The sequence below is a fragment of the Haliaeetus leucocephalus genome, unplaced genomic scaffold (genome assembly GCF_000737465.1).
Source record: "Haliaeetus leucocephalus isolate CR32 unplaced genomic scaffold, Haliaeetus_leucocephalus-4.0 Scaffold1000, whole genome shotgun sequence".
Lineage (NCBI taxonomy): Eukaryota > Metazoa > Chordata > Aves > Accipitriformes > Accipitridae > Haliaeetus > Haliaeetus leucocephalus.
Window position 1 is genome coordinate 57,530 of NW_010973436.1, and position 19,946 is coordinate 77,475.

Consider the following 19,946-nt stretch of genomic DNA (forward strand, 5'->3'; position numbering starts at 1 on the left):
AGTCAAGTCCTGCTAGGTAGGCATACCATTTTCTGTTAGTGGGTTTTTGTGCAACGCCTTCTAGGGGAGCAGTCCCCTTTAGGGTTGCTTCTGGTAAATTAAATGGTCCTCTAGTTTACACAGGTATTCTCTCAGCTTGTTTAACTGCTCAGACTGAAGATAGAAGTCCCTTTTCCCATTCAGACTATCATTGTTTGGTTTCTTTAAATGTGGTTGAGCTAAACAATAAAGGTTGTTTTGGCCCATCAAGGCCAGTTTGGAACAGGTTACAGTAAGTAGCGCGTTCTGGGGAAACCCCATTCGGCTGTAATAGGGTCACAGGGGTGTACTGGTCCCAGTGACTGATATGTTTTTAATTCTTCAGTTAGAGTTTTGACCGCCTCTTTATGTTCTAATTCCCACTCCCAGGGTTTGCCTTTCTGTAAGACTGAGTACAATGGACAGGAAATGATAGAAAAGCCAGGTACACACTTCCTCCAGTATCCTGAAGTTCCCATTAATTGTTGTAATTCCTTCCTTGATTGGGGCATTTGCAGCTCTTCGAGTTTTCTTAAGGTATCTGGAAGAAGCACTGCACTGCCTGCTATCTACCAAGTACCTAAAAATTTTACTCTTTACTTGGTCCATGACATTTTTCGGGTGCAATCTCAATTTCTGCTTTATTTAGTGTTTGCCATACTGCTGCTGCTGCTTCCCCCACCTTCTCAGGGAAAGTTCTTCCAATCAGAATACCATCTATATATTGGTACAGTTTCTCATCTTGGGGGAGTGAGACTGGAAAAGTTCAGCAAGTGCAGCATGAGCAATTGTGGATGAATGTTTATACCCTTGTGGGAGTCTGTTAAAGATATATTGTATTCCCTCCCAAGTGAAAGTAAACTTCTCTTTATCCTCCTCCTTTAAGGGAACCATAAAGACCATATCTTTTACATCTAGAGCTGCCATCCATGGGTGTGCAGCTCTTGCAAAGTAGCTGTTCAGTTTGCAATGTTTGGTACAGTAGCTGTTAGGGGGGCTGTATTAACATTCAGGTGCCGATAATCAATTGTTAAACACCACCCCCCATCTGGTTTCCAAACTGGCCAGACAGGTGAGATCTATGGGGAGTGAGTTCTGGAGATAATTTGTTGTTTCTCCAAATCAGCTATGACTTCACAAGTTCCATTTCCTGCCACAGCAGAAATCGGATATTGTGGTACTTTAGTGATTTTTTAATCAGGGAGTGCAGAGGCTGCATGGAGTACCCGCACTGTGGCAACCCAATTTCTGCCTGGGCTGGGATGGATATTTGAGCTGAAAGACCACACACTGCCATTTGGCAGGTGCCAGGTTTGTCCCTTTAAAACATCGAAACCTAAAATATTTTCACGATGATCTCTAATTGCAAAGCAAGTAGTCACTATGCCCTTTTCGCCTGGGAGCCATAAATTGACCTTGGCAGTTTGACACACAACACTGGCTCAGTTCACGCTGGTAATCTTAACTCTTTGCTGTCCGCATCACATGCCCAGCTTCTCGGCATTTTGTTGTGTTAGTATTGAAATTTGTGGTCCCATATCTATTAAAAGCTTCACCAATTGTCCCTGAGGACCAACTAGAATTAAAACATATGGGCCATCATCACTTATCTACTCATAAGCCTCCACTTTCCGGACAGGCGGTCCTAATTGCCTCCTGGACAGTTACTCAAGTTTTGACTTCATGTTCTGCAGTTTCTCCCTAGGGACTGTTTCACTGTTATCTTGTTTCTGGAATGCTTCAATCAGTCTTAAGATAATGCCAGTAGGCTGACCTTGAATCATGGCTCTGGAAATGCCTAGGGCTAACACATTCCTCCATAATTCATGCCTCTGTTCTTGAGATTCTGTTTTGGGGTATTTAAATTTGTTTACCTTTGATCTGGTTTCTGTTCCCTGTTTCACGGGTCTTACTTTGTGATGTCCTCCCTGGGGCTTCAGGTTTTGTTTTTCAGCTGGTGTATCATCCCAGCCCATTTCTCAGCTGTAGTTAATAATGCCTTGCATTAACCCTGCCCATCTAACGAGTTGTTTAGGAGCATTATTGCCCTGGCTTTTATTATATTCAGTATCTCTTTTAATCTCAACCCGTTTTGCAACTAGATAGGGTTTAAGACCTTGAGAGGTGTCTCTACTCAAGGGGAGATCCTGACATGCAGCCCAGCCTGCTGTCATGCAGGAGAGCTCAACAGGCCCTGGGCTGTCCACTAGTTATGGAGTAAGATAATTGACTTGTAGTCATATTTACATACCAACTACAGATGTTAGTTTCTTCCAAATTTGGCTTGAGTCGGACATTGACCAGTACCGTGGTTAGGTAGGCACATTACTCAAATTAGCCCTTGGCTATTGTGTTGTTATCTTGTCTCCCCTGAATCCACATGACCAGACACATCCATTAGGACGGCCACTGGTGGTTATCACTTGAGCAGGGTTACGGGCAATACAGGTCGGGTTGGGGGGGGCAGCAGCAGGGAGCACACTGTTACAGGTAGCAAACTGGACCACTGGTGTGTGTGCAGCACCCTGAAATGCTGCTGACATGGAGCCGTGGTAGCCACAGGTCTAACCACACGAGGCATAAATGGGTCTGTACCAGTGCAGTGTCTGGCAGGGACCAGGGGGTCACACGTGAGAGCTTCCCAAGGCACTCAGTGCTTTTGGGGATCAGATGCTTTCAGGTGAATCAGGTCAAGCCCCACTCACTTGGAAACTGAGAGCTTGGTCCCAGGCTGCAGGTTGGATCACGCACTGGGGAAAATCAGCAAAGCTGAGGGAAGTTCAGGAGTCTTCTTGGCACTGGGTTTGCAGCCTCTGTTGAGCTAGGTGGGCTCCCCAGTCCACAGAGTGGATGGCAAAACCACAAGGCCAGATTGTTTGAACACACTGAAGCATTTCCCATGTCACCCAAATCTCATCCAGTTCTTGTGCTTCTGTCCCCAGATTCTTGGATACTTTGACATTGGTTTCACCTCTGTCTTCACAGTCGAAATCGTGTTGAAGGTGAGTCCCTCTGCCCCATGGTTCTGGCCACGCGCATGACCCAGTGCATGGGTCCAGACTGTTCTGGCCATGGGCACTCATGCTCGTTGGGTTTGGGTGCAAGCTTGAGGTCCCACTGAGGAGAAGCTGCTGGCCGATCCTCATGTCCCCAGAGTTCATGCAGTCTAGGTGGTGTGTGATCTGCCCCAGAGGCCATATGTCCCCTCTAGTGAGGTCAGGCAGCCGAGTCAGCTGTGCTGTGGCACAGGGACAGATGGGCCATGGCACCAGCATTTTCATTCTGACATGCCCTTATGAAAAACTTTGAGAAAGAGAAAGCAATGGAAATCCGTGGAGTAAAACAGTAATTCAAGCAGCTGCTGCACGTTGCTCCCACTCCAAATCTCTTTACTCTTCTCCTCTTTAATTTGCTGAATGACTGGGAAGTGTTTTGTCTCCAGCCAGTACAGTACAGAGGATTTCCAGCTGAAGTCCTCTTCCTGCCTGGCTGCAGAACTAGAGGTTGGAGCAGGATAGGGTCCCCAGGCCATGGAGCTGTGAGAAGTCGCTCGTGCCTTGTCCACCCCAGGCCTGTGGAGGGATCATGCCCCCAAGCCCTGCCTGGCCTCTTTCCTAACTCCTTCTGCTCTCCAGATGACAGCCTATGGTGCTTTCCTGCACAAAGGCTCCTTCTGCAGGAACTCCTTCAATATCCTCGACTTGCTGGTGGTTGCTGTCTCCCTCATCTCCATGGGAATCGAGTAAGCACCTCCACGCTTTGCGGGGTGGACACTGGTCTGTTTAGCCTGGCAGGACAGCTGGGGTGCTGCAGCTCTCTGTGCTGGATGGAGAAGGAGCAGCCAGCCCAAGGGCTGGGCATTAGCCCATGTGTTAGTGTCCATAAAGTCATGCTTAGGGGGACAGGGCATGGACAACTGGGAGGCAGGGAAGCAAACTCCTTGAGTGTCAAAGGTGAAGATCTGTGTAGGAATTAAATTTGGAGCTGCTTTTCCAGCTGCTGATGTCTCTTGGCCTTATGTGGGGTGGTGGCTTGGTGACATCTGCATGTCTCTGCCAGCCCTTGCCCCTCACTCCTGGTCCCAGCCTGGCCTCCATGGCTGCTTGTGGGGGGCAGTGCCAAGCTGACCTGGGCAGGGGAATCGTCCCAGCTCAGCTCTGCCTTCCTCCTCAGGTCCAGTGCCATCTCAGTGGTGAAGATCCTCCGGGTGCTGAGGGTGCTGAGGCCTCTGCGAGCCATTAACAGGGCAAAGGGGCTGAAGGTAAGAGGGAGGCTGGGGCTGGGGGACCTTGGCCCATGAGAGTCCTCACAGGAGGTTATGTGGCAGGCATCATGCCGTGTGGGGTTTGCAGGGCCAGGAACCCAATTCCCTCTCCCCATCAGTGGAAGGGGTCTGCCCCATCCCAGCGCTCTCAGCAGGATCCTGTTCTTCCTGGGGCCCATCTCTGCAGTTGAGAGGGTGTGGGACACGCAGCAGAGGCTTGCCGCAGGCATACTTATTTGTGCACTGTCCTTGATCTCCACAGCACGTGGTCCAGTGTGTGTTCGTGGCCATCAAGACTATCGGTAACATTGTGGTCGTCACGACATTGTTGCAATTCATGTTTGCCTGTATCGGGGTTCAGCTCTTCAAGGTGAGAGGTGTCTCAGATGGGCAGGAGAGACGTTCTGTTCAGGCATATCCTAGACAGGCTCTTCTAGTCATAGCCCTTGGGGATGGTGTCTCCCAGTGTCGAGGTCAGCACAGGCCATACTCTCTGTGTTCTGCAAGAAGAACTGCCTGCACCAGACCTCCTGGCAGAAGAGCCTGCTGTGGGAGGAGGGCAGGAAATGCCCAGGATACTGCCAGGTCCAGACAGCACATGTAAAGGAACCAGCTGCCTCGCCCCACTTAGTGCCTCGGTTTCCCCTTTCTAAGGTGGCAAGTGCTTCTGACTTCCTCTGCGCTTTGGATGCACAGTGTTTCCTTTTCACAGCACCTTGGCTGCTCTAAGGCAGAGCTGGCCCTGGCTGAGCTCAGCCTTGTTCTAATAATTGAGCTTAAATTCCCAGCCAACGTGGGGAGAGCTTTCAGGACTCCCTGCAGACTGAGCAAATCTGTCAGCATACCTTAACTTTTAGTTGATTCTGTGGTTACTGCTTTCTTCCCTATTTTCCGAATAGTTGGCTCCCAGATAGGATGAGCTAGATAGGTCTCAGCTCAGGGCCCTGGAAGATTTGTTCCCATCACTAAGCAACATTTACTTGTCTCAGCCTGGGATTGACCCCAGGGTCTGCCATGGCTCATGAAACACCCTGTGAACTGGGTTGCATTGGCATGTAGAGTGGGGAAGCCGGTGGTGGTGTGAGGCAGGGGCCAGAGTCAGCACAGAGGCAGGGTGGGGACTGACTGTGGGCTGTGAAAAAGTCAAAACTTCCCAGGGCTTCTGAAGTCACAGCAAAATCATAGCCTCTTTTGATCGCTGTTAAATGCAGGGCAAGTTCTACAGATGCACAGATCCATCCAAGATGACAGAGAAGGAGTGCAGGTAAGAGCTCTCTGCAGCCCAGCACCAGCAGGGCAGTGGCCAGGGATGGGAGGGGTGTGTGTGGCGGGCGCCACTTGTGTTCCTGCATGGGGATGTTGCATCCAAAAAGTGGAGCTGAGGTCTGCTGCTGTTCCCCCTCACCCTAGGGTAAATCAGGAAAAAGCACAGGGCTATCCTCTACTCCCAGGGACCAAAGAGCCCTGGGCTAGCACTGCAGCAGGTGGGCTGAAGGAGGCCCTGCCCAGTAAGCACCACATCTTTTCTGCTGCAGGGGTTATTTCATCAACTACGTGGACGGAGACCCCACGCAGATTGAGCTACAGGAGCGTGTCTGGTTGCACAGCAACTTCCACTTCGACAATGTCTTCTCAGCCATGATGTCACTTTTCACTGTCTCCACCTTCGAGGGCTGGCCAGAGTGAGTCTGGCTGTGTGGGGGGCCTGCCAAGGAACAGGTCTGTGCTGGGAGCAGGTCACTGCCACAGGCCTTTACCATGGTAAAGGAAGAAGAGCTGCCCAGGCTGAGAAGCAGGGCTAGCCATCCTGGCAGTGGCTGTGGGGCTGACAAGGTCATCCCAGCAGCCCTGTCCTGCTGTTGTTGGATTTGGGATGTCCCCAGCACTCTCTGTAACCTTCCAGAGGAGAGATGGTCTTTCCCACCTAATTAGGATCTCTGTTGCCTTGCTTTTCCTCCTGCAGGCTGCTATACATGGCCATTGACACTAATGCTGAGGATACAGGCCCTGTCTACAACTACCGGGTGGAGATTGCAATGTTCTTCATCATCTACATCATTCTCATTGCCTTCTTCATGATGAATATCTTTGTGGGCTTTGTCATTGTCACCTTCCAGGAGCAGGGGGAGAGCGAGTACAAGAACTGTGAGCTGGACAAGAACCAGGTAATGGGACTGCTGGGACAGGGCAAGGTGGACCAGCCCTGGATCTGGCACTGCTGGGGCTGGCTGATTTGGATCAGCCCTTAGTGGTGGCACTACTGACGCAGATGAGTTGAACCTGCCCCAGGTCTGTTCGCTGCTGGGGCAGGATCAGCTGGACCCGTGCCTTGCACAACGCAACCCTTCCAGGGAAGGGCAGAGTGGACCAGAACCAGGGAGTGGGCCTTCTGGTGCAGGTAGCGTGCCCATACTGAACTGGAGCAGAGGGTTGTGCCCAGTTCTGGGCTCCTCAGTACAAAAGTGACATGGACGTACTGGAGTGAGTCCAGCAAAGGGCCCTGAGATGATTGAGGGTCTGGAGCATCTGTCATACAAGGAGAGGCTGAGAGCTGGGTCTGGTGTTGAGAAGAGAAGGCTCATAGGGATCTTACCTAGGTGTATAAATACCTAATGGGAGGTGTAAAGAAGATGGCACCAGGCTCTTTTCAGTTGTACCCAGTGACAGGACAAAAGGCAACGGGCACAAACTGAAGAAAACAAGAAATTCCATTTAAACATCAAAAAAATCATTTTTTGTGGTGAGGGTGGTCAAGCACTGGAACAGGTTGCCCAGAGAGGCTGTGAAGTCTCCATCTTTGGAGGTATTCAAAGCCCAACAAGACACAGTCCTGGGCAACATGTTCTAGCTGGCCCTGCTTTGGGCAGGGGACTTTGACTAGAGGCACCTTCCACTGTCAGCCCTTCTGTGATGCTGTCATGCTGTGATTCTGGCTGGGGACATCAAGGTTGAAAGCAGCAGAAGCGAGACTAGCATTGGCAGACGATGTGGCACGTGCTGGGGAGGACAGCTAGACAGGGATGCCTGCTGGCCCAGAGGAGGTGTTGGCATGCTCAAGCGCTGTGCAAGCCTGCAGAGGCAGCATGGGCACCTTGAGCTGAGGGTGCCGGGGGTGATATGAGCTGCACGTGAACCCAGCAGAGATGGCCCTGGCCTGCTGGGGAGGGAAGGGCCTGCTCAGCACCTCTCAGGTGCAGAGAGAAAACTCAGTGCCCCTTCACCTCTGGTTCATGTGATGTCTTCAGGCTGCTCTTGGCCCTGTCCTGAGAGACCCTGGGAAAGTGCCGTGATAACCAGGCAGGCTCAGGACTGGAGGGGTAGGTATGAGGGGAGCATGGCAATCTTTGGAGCCAAGTGGTGGCTTTGGAAACTTGGTCCCATGTGAGTGGTCTGGGGGTGTATTTGCAGAAGGCACAGCAGATAACTTGAACCATCACTGTCCCTGGCCCATGTCGCTGGGCTGAGAGAGAAGGGAGGGATCCAACTTGTGTCTGTGGGGACGTGCAGTGTTGCTGGTGGTGCTGACTCTGTGCGTGTACCCCTGGCACTGCCCTGTGCCTCACTGTGGGATCACACCTGCCCTCCCCTCCCCAGCGCCAGTGTGTGCAGTATGCGCTGAAGGCTCGCCCACTGCGGCGCTACATCCCCAAGAACCCCTACCAGTACCAGATCTGGTATGTGGTCACCTCCTCCTACTTTGAGTACCTCATGTTCTTCCTGATCCTGCTGAACACCATCTGCCTGGGCATGCAGGTAAGGGGCACAGTGCCCACCATGGGTGGTGGAGGGCTGTCCACAGCAGTGGATGGGCTAGCTCAGCCCTACCACCTCCAAGAGAGTTTCTGGGGTGGAGGTCTTTCCTACACAGCAAAGCTCGTGGTGTGTGCTCAGCACCCCTGGGGATAGGGCCAAAGTGGGACTGGTTGGAGGTGGGGATCCCATAGAAGGGTCTGCAGAGGGGAAATTTCCTTTTTGATGACCATTGCTGAGCCGTAGGTCTGTGGGAAGGGGATCTGCATCCAGTACGCACCTCTGAGCTCACAACAGAGTCTGGACCTACCGTGGGCTAACATGGCTCCTTCTGCCTTCTCCTCAGCATTACAATCAGTCTGCAGAAATGAACCACATCTCAGACATCCTCAATGTGGCCTTCACCATCCTCTTCACCCTGGAGATGATCCTCAAGCTCATGGCCTTTAAAGCCAAGGTGAGAGGAGGGCATGATCAGGAGAGCAGGAGAGGACCTCAGGCCAGTCCAGGGGGGTCCATTTACCCTGCATTTGGCATCTCTCAAGTACAAACACCTCCAGGCCTGCAACTCCAGAGAACTTGTCCTTGTGAGACCCTTGGGGACCCCCATGTGCAGGACCTGTGAGTTTCTGGAAGGACTACTGTTTGTCAGGGCTACCCTTGCTAGCCAAATCCAACCCAATCGAGCTGGCCATTGTTCCTATCTTCAGGGTCTTCTGTCACTGGTGGGGTCATAGCTCTAGCCACCTTGATCCACTCTCCTCATTTCACACCATTGCAAGACAGGACCAAACAATTGACCAGAGGGTACAAGGTCTGACCACCATCCCTTCTGGCTCTACCTGAGGTGCCAGAGGTCACTGATGATCCTTCCTCTGGGCTCCAGCATCTCTCTCCTTGACTTAACCCTTGGATGTTCACTCCTCTTCTCTGGCTCTTCCCTGGCAGGGCTACTTTGGGGACCCCTGGAACGTCTTCGACTTCCTCATAGTGATTGGCAGCATCATTGATGTCATCCTTAGCGAGATTGACGTAAGTGTCGGGCTACTTGGGCACAAGGGTGTCCCTGCAGAACACTGCTGCCGGCACCTGCCTGAGGCTGTGCTGCAGCACCTGCCCTGGGGCGAGACAGGGATGCTGGTGTGGCATCCAGCTCTGCAGAGCGTTGGTGTCCTCTCCTCTCTCCCTGCTCTGCTTGGTTTTGAGGAGGGACAAGCCAGGATCAGCCAGATGAGTGTGTGGAGATCACAGCCGTGGCACTGTGGACCTTAAAGCACTGCTTAAACATAGGGGACCATCCCTGGCTGGCTGACATGTCACACAGCTCCCTCTTCTCCCATCCCCTGAATCTGTAGGCACTGGGATCCTATGGTAGACAGTGTACTCACTCAGGATTGGACCACGAGCAGCAGGACGCGTGCCAGCCCCTGCCCCACTCACCCTGATTGTCTTTCCCATGCACACGCTTGGACAAGCAGTCACCCATGCATCCAGCCTCAGATTGGTGCAGGTGGGAAGAAAAAGGGTCCCCACAGCTCCCTGTACCCACGGGACACTGCTGTCCCATGCTAGGAGAGGATCAGACACATCAAATATCAAGGCATTTGCTTTGCGTGTGTCCCTTTATACAGTAATCAACACATATACGCATACTGACTGTATATGTGTGCATGTGTATACTCTATAGACTATTTCAGAAGCTCTACACCATATAAACTGCGTGGCTGGGTGGCTGCAGGCAGTGGCTATATGGTAAGCGCTCTGCTGGGAGCATTTTCAGAGCAGTGCTAGGAAGCCAGCGTGCCACTGCCTTTCATAGCACTGGGACATCCACACCTGGTGTCTAGCACTGAAAATGCCCTTCTGCACCAGGAGATCGTGTGCTGCATTTAGTAGATCTGATGGTAACTCAGAAGCAGCTGTAGGATCGAGTAGATTATAGATTAACCCTCTCTAGTGACTTTGCATGCCGTCTCCTCTCAGGAGCAGGTCTTGCCAGCTCTGATGCACTGCAGGGCTGTGTCTGGCAGAGCTGCTGCCGCTGCCACCCCTGCACAGGGTGACCTTCAGCCATTCTCTGTGCCGGGGAGGAGAGGGTGTTCGGGAGTCCTTGGTGTGAGTCACCTTCTTTTCTGGAGGATGGTCCAGGCCTCACAGAGCTGGGATGAGCAAAACCATCCAGCTTCCTTCCCTGTGACAGCAACAGGCTTCTCCCTACACAGCCCTGCACTTCTATACTACCGTCCTCTAGCCTCTGGGCTTCTCAGCCTTGACAAGCTCCCAGATTTCATGCCAGTGCCAGCAGCTTTCATCTGTCACTGGGTACTCCAAGACCCCATCCTTGGCCCCCCAGCTCTCTGCACCTGTGAGCTGGTTTCCCATTGCCTGTCGGGTATCATTTCCTCCTTCCCCATCCTGTTGTCACGCAGAAATGAAGTTCAAAGGGTGCTCAAGGCCCTGCACTGGGCAGAGATTTTCAGTCCCTGTGGAGCGAGAGACTGGGTCAGTTGTCACAGATGCCAAAGTGCTGCTGTGTTCGGCCATGGGTCTGTGGGGATGCCCAGAGACACAGGTCACAGGCACCTGGAGGAGTCCAGTGCCCTGGCTGGGCTGGCAGGGGCTGACCCAGGTGTTGTGCTCTGTGTGCCATAATGCCATTGGGAGTGGCAGGGCTGTGCAGAAGGCCAGGCAGGATTTCAAGAATGGTCCTATATGGCCTGAGCTTCCCTGGTCCTCTCCCCCAGGTCTGGATGCTGGAGCACTAAGGGTGCTGGTCTCCTGTCCCAGTCCCCCAAGCTCTTCAGGGACCTCTGTCACAGGCAGTCCTGCTCTGGCAAGTCTCATGCCCCAGTGACCATCTATGTCCCCTTCTGAGAGCAGAGCCCCTCATGGCTTCCCCACCCTTCCTCCATGTGCTTTCTTTTCCATCCAGCCCACATCTCTACCAGCATTGCCAAGCTTTTCCCAGCCATCCAGTGATGTGCAGGGGGATTAGAATTAGGAGGGGCAGGGCAACCTCCCCTCCCCTTCCCGTAAGTCTCCTCCCTGCTGAGGGAGTGCAGGGTGGGTCTGTTACCTCCAGTCCCCAGGAGCTGTTTGCAGCCACTGCACTCATCATAGATCACCTTGCTGGCGCAGGCAGACGTTGAGGGCTACAGTGTTTTCAGGAGGGTGGCCTTCACAAAACAAGCCTGCACCGCAGGGCAGGGGTGGTGGGTGACAGCTTGCAGCAGCCGAGCCATTCCTGGTGGCATCCAGGCGCACAACTCTGGTTTGCAAAGTCTGTCCTCTCCTCCTCTCTCTTTCCATTCTGCATCTTTTCTCCTCCCTTATGTCTCTGTGTGTGGCTGTCAGGGTGAAGTGGTGGGGAGAGTTGTGCTGTCAGGAGCCCTCTGCTAGCCACCACAGCCAGATCCTCACAGCTGTTCAATCATTGAGTTCCCCCAGATCCCAGGGGGTATTGAGGGGTCTGGGGCAAGAGGGAAGTAGGGATCGGGGCCCCTCTGGCAGTGCTACCCCAAGCTCTGAAGTGTAGGGGGCTGGCAGTGTCCATGCTGCTATGTCACTCCTGCCACTGCCTGCCCTGGAAGGTCAGCCTCTTTGCAAGGGCTGACCCTTCTGGCCTACCCAAAGCCTCTTGCAATCACTGGCTGGACCCCCAGGAGCAAGCCTGGTCTCTGCAGGGGGCACTGGGACTGGGCCACCCCATCGAGGGTCAGGTGTTGGTGTCTGCACTGAGAAGGAGTCCCCCCTGCCCCAGAGTATCCTAGGCTCTCTGCAGAGAGGAGTGTGTCTCCAGCTAGCTTTAGGAGCCTCAAGGTTTGTATGCATGTGTGTGTGTGCGTGAGCGAGCACTCCTCTGTGTGTGAATGCGTGTGCCCTGTGTGTGCCAATGTGCATGCAGACCAGCAGTTCCTGCCTCTCGGTTAGTGGGTGAATGGTGCTGGGCAGTGGTTTGCCTCCTACTGACACATGGGACTACCAGTGTCAGTGCTCGCTCCCAGCAAACCTGTACTAGTTTTGTCTTGGTGTCCAAGCAGCCGTGCTGAGAGCAACCCAGCTTCCTGCGGAGGAGCTGTGGGTTGGCTTGAGCTGGTCAGCTTGCCCCCAGATCCCAACTGCCACAGCCCTGGGGGTGTCCGTGGGAGGCAGCAAAACTACACAGTCCTGAGGTTTGTCACAGCAGGTGAGATGCAGTGGGGCACAGAAGTGGGTAATCCCTCATGATCAGTGTGTTTCCCTGGCCATCCATCTGCTGCCTCTGCCCCTCAAAAGTCATGTCACTTTGTCTGTGAGCCCAAGTGACAGTGGGTCTCTCTGCCTGTCCTTCCCCTATGCTCCTCCTCTCGTCCCCAATTTCCATCTTACTCTCTTCTGTGTCTATGTCTTCTTCTTCTGCAACCACCCATCCCTTCCTCCCTCTCATTCCTGCCTCACTTCTGCTGACTCTCTTGTTCTCTTGACAGACTGTTCTTGCATCCAGTGGTGGATTGTACTGCCTCGGCGGAGGCTGTGATAGCATTGTAAATATCAGCTGCATGTGCTTGCAGTGCCCCTCTCCCCTTCACTGCCCATGGCCATGCCAGCGTGCCTGTAGCTGGTGTTTGCATGTGTCCTGCATGTCATTAAGACACACCAGACCCAGCTGCTCTGTCTGGGGTGTAGCTCTCCCCCTTGCTGAGAGGGACTTGGGGCAAGACACCCTACACACAGACACCCCTTCCCACCCTGAGACGTACCGGGCTGTTCCCCAGCCCTCCTGGGTCCATCTGCTAGCCCAGCCCTGCCCTCCACCATGCCACCCCATCGGCACTGCAACATCTGACCTGAAAGGAGCATCTAACAAAGGTGTCCTTGGCTGTTGAGGGCAGGTCAATTGGCCTTAGTTCCTCTGACCATCACTCTGTCTGTGTAAGGCCTGAAGGGATTTGCCTGAGCAAATGCAGCCTCTGACACTGTTAGCTGGAGAAATGGTTAGAGGAGCAACTCTTGTGCTGTGCCTTCCCCTAGGGAGCCAGCTGTGTGTGTCCTGTAGCTGCTGGCCTGATGTGCTGGGGAGCTGAGTGGACCAAGCCCTGTGCTGGTGGCTGAGACCACCATGAGGGTGCAGTGGGGTGGTGGTGTCCTGGGTTGGCCCATAGGAGCTCCTGTAGGAGCTCTGAAAATGGGGAGGGGCTGGCTGCAGGGTCCCATGCACTGGAACCTCTTCCCAGGGTTCCCAGGGCCCTAGTACTGGGAACACCAGAGGGCAAGCTGGCCTTTGCTGGGCACTGCCCAGGTCCTGGCAGTGGGGACATGGTGCACGGGAGCTGGTGAGATGTTCTTGACCACCACGCTCGCTGGGCAAGTGCTAGGCACTAGCAGAGTGAAAGGCAAAAGAAAGGAGTAGGGAGAGGAGACTGTGCTTTCCAGTGAAGCCCTGGAAACTCAGAAATGCCAGACTGGGGAAACTGGAGCTGCTGGGAGGGGAATTCACAGCTGGATTTTGTTGCCCTGTAATAGCTGGGAGTGGGTGGGCTGGATGTTGGGAGTGAGGGGCATCCAGCAGCAGCAGTAAAGCTGTGGGAGGCCAAGGAGGCAGTGGGAAAGGCATCCCAAGTGGTGATGGAGTCGGGCTGGACAGTGCCTGGCGGAGGCCAGGATGATCTGCTCATGGTTCCTGGTGGCATAGGCTGGGGCTGAGGCTGTGCCATGCTGGAGCAACCAAGTAAGCAGGTGACCGAGCCCCCAGCATCTCCAACTGCCAATGTCCCAGGTCCTCCCAGACAAAACCTGTCACTCTGAGCCAAGGAGCTGTGCCTGCTGGCTCCCTTCCTGCCTAACCGTTCTGCCCTGAACCCAGGAATCCCCAGCCCTGGGACATGGCTGTTCAGCCCTGTAAGGGAGGAGGCCTGCAACCACCCCAAGAGAGTAGGCATCACTGCAGGTAGGGGTGACACTGGGCAGCGCTGCCCCAGAGCCACCCTGCCTTCAGTCCCTCCTTTGGTCCATGAAAGCCCTGCTGGGGCATTCTCAAACCAACCTTTCTGTGCTTAAACAGCCATAATTAACCCTTCATGTGCCTGGTGCCTAGCCTACAGCTCACCTTACAAATGGGCCCTGCGGTGGGGGCGTCCCATATGGTGCATACTGGCCAAGAGCCTGGAGGGACCTGAGCCTGTCCTTGAGTGGCCCTGTCTGGTGTGCGGTGAACAGCACAGCTCTCCCAACCTGCATTACAGCATGCCTTTCTCCCTGCAGTGTCTCGTCCCCTTAGCTAACAGGATTGCTCTCATACCCATAACCAGGTGTCTCTGCCCTGGGGGTCAGAGATGTGAGGCAATGGGGTGGGGGAGATGAACTCATTGGGAAGGCTGGAGGGGATGTGCCAGCACATCCTCTTTACAGTCTGGTCCTCTGTGCAGGCAGGGGCTGTGAGGACCATGACTGGTGGCTGGAGGGGAGGGGGAAATCTTGTTACCCTTCCCCCCCACCAGGACCTGGACCCCCCCTTGTCTGCCTGGAGGCATCAGCACCCACTGCCCTCCAAGTGTTGTGCTCTGCCTGCAGGACTCTGATGACAACTCCCGCGTCTCCATCACTTTCTTCCGACTGTTCCGGGTGATGCGGCTGGTGAAGCTGCTGAGCCGGGGGGAAGGTGTCAGGACCCTCCTGTGGACGTTTATCAAGTCCTTCCAGGTATGTGAGGAACAGTACTCCCCTCCCAGACAAGCACATGCCTTGGGCTGGCAGCAAGCTCTGATCCTCAGGCTAACTGGGTGAGCAGTCTGTCCTCACCAGGCAGAGGAGGAAAGCTCCAGTGCCGGCAGGCTGCTGGCCTCAGACTGGACCAGGGGCTTGTGCTGTGTAGGAGAACATTGCCTGTATGGGTGGGAAGATGTGGGGGTCTCCCTGGCTGACACCACAATATGTCAAAGCTGGGCTGAGCAAGCAGGCAGGGCCTGCCAGGGCCCATCAGCCCTGGTCCCAGCAAGGCTGGGCTCTGCACCAATTGGGTAGCCCAAGGGCATGCTGCAGCATGTCAGCACACAGCCCCTAAGCCTGGGCAGCTCCCTCAGCCCTGGGCATCCCTGGGTTGTACTCGGCCTTCATCCCAGCTGCAGAGACCTGGTGCTCCCTTGGGGGTTGGCATAAGCCTCCCATGCATGAGAATTGAAGAGTGGGGCTAGTGGGAGGGCGGTTAGAGGAGCAGGCAGAAAGTAAGCTGTCCCCTCCCGACATGGAGGCCTGGATGCTGGCCTCACGCAGTAGCTCCAGACCCAACCTCCTGTGCCTGGGACGCCTTGATGCTGGGCTGGTGTCTCACATGAGCCATGGTCCTTTTGTCACAGGCTCTGCCCTACGTAGCCCTGCTGATTGTGATGCTTTTTTTCATCTATGCTGTGATCGGGATGCAGGTGAGAGGCACAGGGATGGGATTTGGTCTTGAATAGATGCCCTGAGCCTGGTAGCATCCAGTGAGATGGGATGGAGAGGGACTAGGTCCTCTGCCAGGCACTCCCTGGGACTTTGCACATAATGGGACCATTTTACCCTGGTCTCCAAGGATGCTTACAGCCCCACCAGCCTCCTCCCATCCCTAGGCTGCAGCTAGGGCAACTGAGGCACACAGCAAATAGCACTTTCAGAGTCAACGGAACAACCTAGACACACAGTCACCAGTGCTTGTGCCTGGTTCGTAAGACCTTGTCTTCTTGGCCCAGATGAAGTGCAGCATAGACAGGAGCATTTTCAGCATAGGCAGGAATGTCCAAGAAACTCATGAACCCCAGAGCACTCACACCTCCATCTCAGTCTCTTTTGGGGACACCCAAACCAAGTAAATGAGGAAGAGGAGCTCAGGGACAGGGGTGCTCTGGAGGGTGGTCAGTGCCTGAGAAAGGGTGCTGGGGACCTGACAATGTGGTTTACAGATGTTTGGGAAGATCGCCATGGTGGACGGGACGCAGATCAACCGAAACAACAACTTCCAAACCTTTCCACAAGCTGTGCTGCTGCTCTTCAGGTCAGTCTTGTCTTGGCAAGCAAGCCACTCAGAAGGGAGCTGGGCTCAGAGTTGGCCTGGGAGCCCACCAGCTTGGAGTGAGGGAGATCAGCATTTCTGTAGCTGATTTCTTTTTTGCCATACAGAAAAATGTCTTGCAGCAGTGGAAGCATTTCAGGAGTGGCTGTTGGTTTGCCTGGTGTGGCTGAGCTGCAGGAAAGAGGGACACTTTGGGGTTCCTATTCTGAATGTTTCCTTCCCAGACTGGATTTTAATTTGTGAATTGTGAGGATGCTCCAGGGGAAGCAAAAGCTCAGCCCAAGGCTTTCCTTGACTCCAAACACTTCACTTCAGAGCTTTGAATAGCAGACTCCCCACAGCAAGCTCAGGATCCTGACTGCTCCTTTCCCAGTGGCTCCCCATTCGCCTCCCTGCATGCCCAGCTCATGTCCAAGACAGGCAGGGATCAGCTGGCATCCCCTCTCCTCAGGTGTGCCACCGGTGAGGCCTGGCAGGAGATCCTGCTGGACTGCAGCTACGGCAAGCTGTGCGACCCTGAGTCAGACTTTGCCGAGGGCGAGGAGTACACCTGTGGCACAGGCTTCGCCTACTTCTATTTCATCAGCTTCTACATGCTCTGTGCCTTCCTGGTATGCCAGCTCCCACAGGGCTCTCTTTGGCACCCCTGTCCTGGCCCTGGGCAGACCCTGGTGTTGAGTTAGCCTTGCATCTTGTGGGCTGAGCCCACAGCACCCTCTTTCTAGGGGCATCACCCCCATACCCACCTATCCAGCCATGCTGTTTACCTGACACTGCACTCCTGTGGGGCCCAGGATCCCCCATTAATTCCTTCCCACAGCTCCCATGTGCTGCCGTCTAGATGTGTCTGTGTTGGCTCTTGCAAGGGTGGAGAGGGAAGAGATGCCCTGTGCCTGCTGCAGCCTTTCACATGATCTCCTTGGGTGGGAGGCCCAGCCCTGCATGGAGTGGCCCACAGCATCCCCTGGCTCCAGGAGAACCTAAGCCCCTTCTCCCAAACACGTCTGCCTGTTTTCCCATAGCCCTGGCTGGGGCCCGTGGGCAGCACTGCCCGCTCCATGGTGCCAGCCGCAAGGGTTGTCACTGTCCCTTTTCCCTGGGGACCTGCTGAGTGCTTGGACCTGCCCTAACTTGCGTCCTTCACACCTGCTCCTCTGCCTTCAGATCATTAACCTCTTTGTGGCCGTCATCATGGACAACTTTGACTACCTCACACGTGACTGGTCCATCCTTGGGCCCCATCACCTGGACGAGTTCAAACGGATCTGGGCTGAGTATGACCCCGAGGCCAAGTGAGTGACAGGGGGTGAGTGGCAGGGAGGGGATGGTCCATGGGGAGCCTGGGATGGGCTGCCCTGAGACATGCATGGCAGTGTGAGCTGTGGCACTCTCTAAGAGTTAGATCTCAGCATCTCAGAGGTGGATGAGGACTTGCCAGCATATTTCAGGGCTGATACAAGCCATTAGGGTGTTTGGGGACATGAGACTTTCAGTGTCCTCTTCATCCAGCCCTGTTAATGGTGCCAACTAGGAGTTGGCGTGCCACTGTGCACCTTTATATGCTGTCTGGTGCCATGGGGAACAGCTGCCTTCCCCAAAAGGAGCATAGGGAAGTGTAGGGATTTGCCCACTGCAGGAGCACAGGACAGGCCACAAGGATGAACCCTCCCAGCCCCTGCCCGAACCACTGTCCCCTATGTCTGCCACCACACTGCTGATGCAGTTTGTTGCTCCACAGGGGCAGAATCAAACACTTGGATGTAGTGACTCTGCTGAGACGTATCCAGCCTCCCCTGGGCTTTGGGAAGTTCTGCCCACACCGTGTAGCTTGTAAGGTAAGAGCCAAGGGGGTGGCAGGGTGTGTGGGCACAAGGCATCTTCCCCAAGCTGTCTCTGCATCCTCCCCAGGGAGGCTGAGGGTGACAATCCAGCCAGCTTCCCAGTGTCATGGTTTATACACATGCTCTGACCTCTCGTGTTTAATGGAGGGGAGTATACTGGGGACAGGGAGAGATGCTGTTAACCTGCATGGAGCTGACGTATTTCAGGCTCCTGAAGATAAGGACTTGCCTGTGCTTAACCCCACACTGAGGGGGATGGCACTGGTGGGCTGGTCTCTGCCCAACCTGGAGCCCTCAGTGCAGAGGAACACCCAAGCCACACTGGGGTGCCCCACATCTGCATCTGGTGCAGGAGGGAAATGCTGGGCCTGAGTACCTGGCCACATCAATTGGACTGTAGTTTGTTTCCAAGGGCTGATAGCACTGAGGGAGCTGCAAACGCCGGCTCTGTAGGCATGAGTACACTTTTCCTGGCTTAGCTCATTCTGCACAAGTCCAGGGCCTGTGTGAGGCTCACATGTAAACCACATGGGCAGGGGCTCAGGCACTGGTGTAAACCCTCATGGATCTTGGGCAAACTCATTAGGAGGTCTGATGCCCAGATGCCTCACGGCAACCTGGGGCACTTTTTGGAGGGTGGAGCGGAACACAGAATGACTCCCGTCTCCTTGAGACCAATTCTGTGTCAGTTGCTGGCTGGTTGTTTAGTCTGGAGAAAAAGAGGCTCAAGGGAGACCTTACCGCTCTCTACAGCTACCTGAAAGGAGGTTGTAGTGAGGCGGGTATTGGTCTCTTTTCCCAAGTAGCAAGTGGTAGGACAAGATGAAATGGCCTCAAGTTGCACCAGGGGAGGTTTAGATTGGAGGTTAGGAAATATTTCTTCACTGAAAAGGTTGTCAAGCATTGGAACAGGCTGCCCAGGGAAGTGGTTGAGTCACCATCCCTGGAGGTATTTAAAAGACATGTAGATGTGGCGCTTAGGGACATGGTTTAGTGGTGGACTTGGCAGTGTTAGGTTTACGGTTGGACTCAATGATCTTAAAGGTCTTTTCCAACCTAAATGACTATGATTCTATGATTTTCTCCCCCCATAGGCTGGGTTATTATTTCCACCGATCTGATCTGGCTCTCCCTGCAGCTTGGTCTGGTTTAGCTGGGTGGTTAGGATGAGTGATGTCGCTGCCCCTGGCCCATTTGCTGCCAAGCGGAGGTGCAGAGCCCCGTGGGCCTGGGCAAAGCGGGTAGAGCTGGGAGGGCACCTTGGCTGGCAGCTCAGTGCCAGCCTCTCCCCAGCCAGCATGGCTGCCCTCCAGCCAGGACAGGCTGTGTGTTTGCGGGGAGCTGCCAGCCTGCTCTGCTGCCTGGGGTCACAGTTGTTGGTTTGCTGTGCAGCGTCTGGTGTGCATGAACATGCCCCTGAACAGTGATGGCACCGTCACCTTCAATGCAACCCTCTTTGCGCTGGTGAGGACAGCTCTCAAGATCAAGACAGAAGGTAAGAGATGCTCCTGTCTGCCTCTGTGGCCTGATGGGGGGATGCTTTCCTTGTGCTGCAGGGTGCTGGTTATGCACCATTCCCCCACTCTGTCTGGGGACCTCAGGGCACTTGCCTGTGGGGCTAGACCCTCTGGTGCAACCCTTGGCTTCATACTATTAATTATCTCATTGGACCAGAGACCATGGCACATGCATGGGACTGCTCAGGCCAAGCCTGGAGGACATTATTAGTTGCAGGCACATGTGTTGCAGCCCTGAAGAGTGAACCATTGCCACCCCAGCTGCATAGCTTCACCCTGAACAGCTCAGAAGTGGTTCTGACCCAGTTCCCATCCCTGCCACAATGCAGAGCCACCAGCCTCCCTTCCTGCACTGTTGAGTGTAGTCTGATCTCCCCCTGCCCCTGGCATAGCACCACCTGCTCCAGTTTTGTGTTTTGCCATGTATTTATGAGTTCAGACTGGAATGGAAGGGGATGGATCCTCTTTGAATTTAGCTGTGCTGGGGAGGAGTTGCTTTCACCCCCTTCCTTGCCAGCAGCGTGGTTTCCAAA

At 54.3% G+C, this 19,946-nt stretch overlaps 1 protein-coding gene across 1 annotated transcript in view; it reads left to right on the top strand.

Moving 5' to 3' along the window:
* Positions 1 to 19,946, top strand: part of CACNA1S (calcium channel, voltage-dependent, L type, alpha 1S subunit) — a 53,892-nt gene that overhangs the window by 28,339 nt on the left and 5,607 nt on the right. Inside the window, exons 19-36 of the mRNA XM_010584743.1 lie at positions 2,961 to 3,020; positions 3,654 to 3,760; positions 4,192 to 4,279; positions 4,545 to 4,652; positions 5,494 to 5,546; positions 5,818 to 5,964; positions 6,246 to 6,447; positions 7,877 to 8,035; positions 8,379 to 8,489; positions 8,981 to 9,064; positions 12,499 to 12,555; positions 14,582 to 14,710; positions 15,364 to 15,429; positions 15,946 to 16,037; positions 16,507 to 16,666; positions 17,220 to 17,347; positions 17,794 to 17,890; positions 19,289 to 19,391. Of these exons, the coding sequence (XP_010583045.1) occupies positions 2,961 to 3,020; positions 3,654 to 3,760; positions 4,192 to 4,279; positions 4,545 to 4,652; positions 5,494 to 5,546; positions 5,818 to 5,964; positions 6,246 to 6,447; positions 7,877 to 8,035; positions 8,379 to 8,489; positions 8,981 to 9,064; positions 12,499 to 12,555; positions 14,582 to 14,710; positions 15,364 to 15,429; positions 15,946 to 16,037; positions 16,507 to 16,666; positions 17,220 to 17,347; positions 17,794 to 17,890; positions 19,289 to 19,391 (1,951 nt within the window). The remainder of the gene's footprint in view (positions 1 to 2,960; positions 3,021 to 3,653; positions 3,761 to 4,191; positions 4,280 to 4,544; positions 4,653 to 5,493; positions 5,547 to 5,817; positions 5,965 to 6,245; positions 6,448 to 7,876; positions 8,036 to 8,378; positions 8,490 to 8,980; positions 9,065 to 12,498; positions 12,556 to 14,581; positions 14,711 to 15,363; positions 15,430 to 15,945; positions 16,038 to 16,506; positions 16,667 to 17,219; positions 17,348 to 17,793; positions 17,891 to 19,288; positions 19,392 to 19,946) is intronic.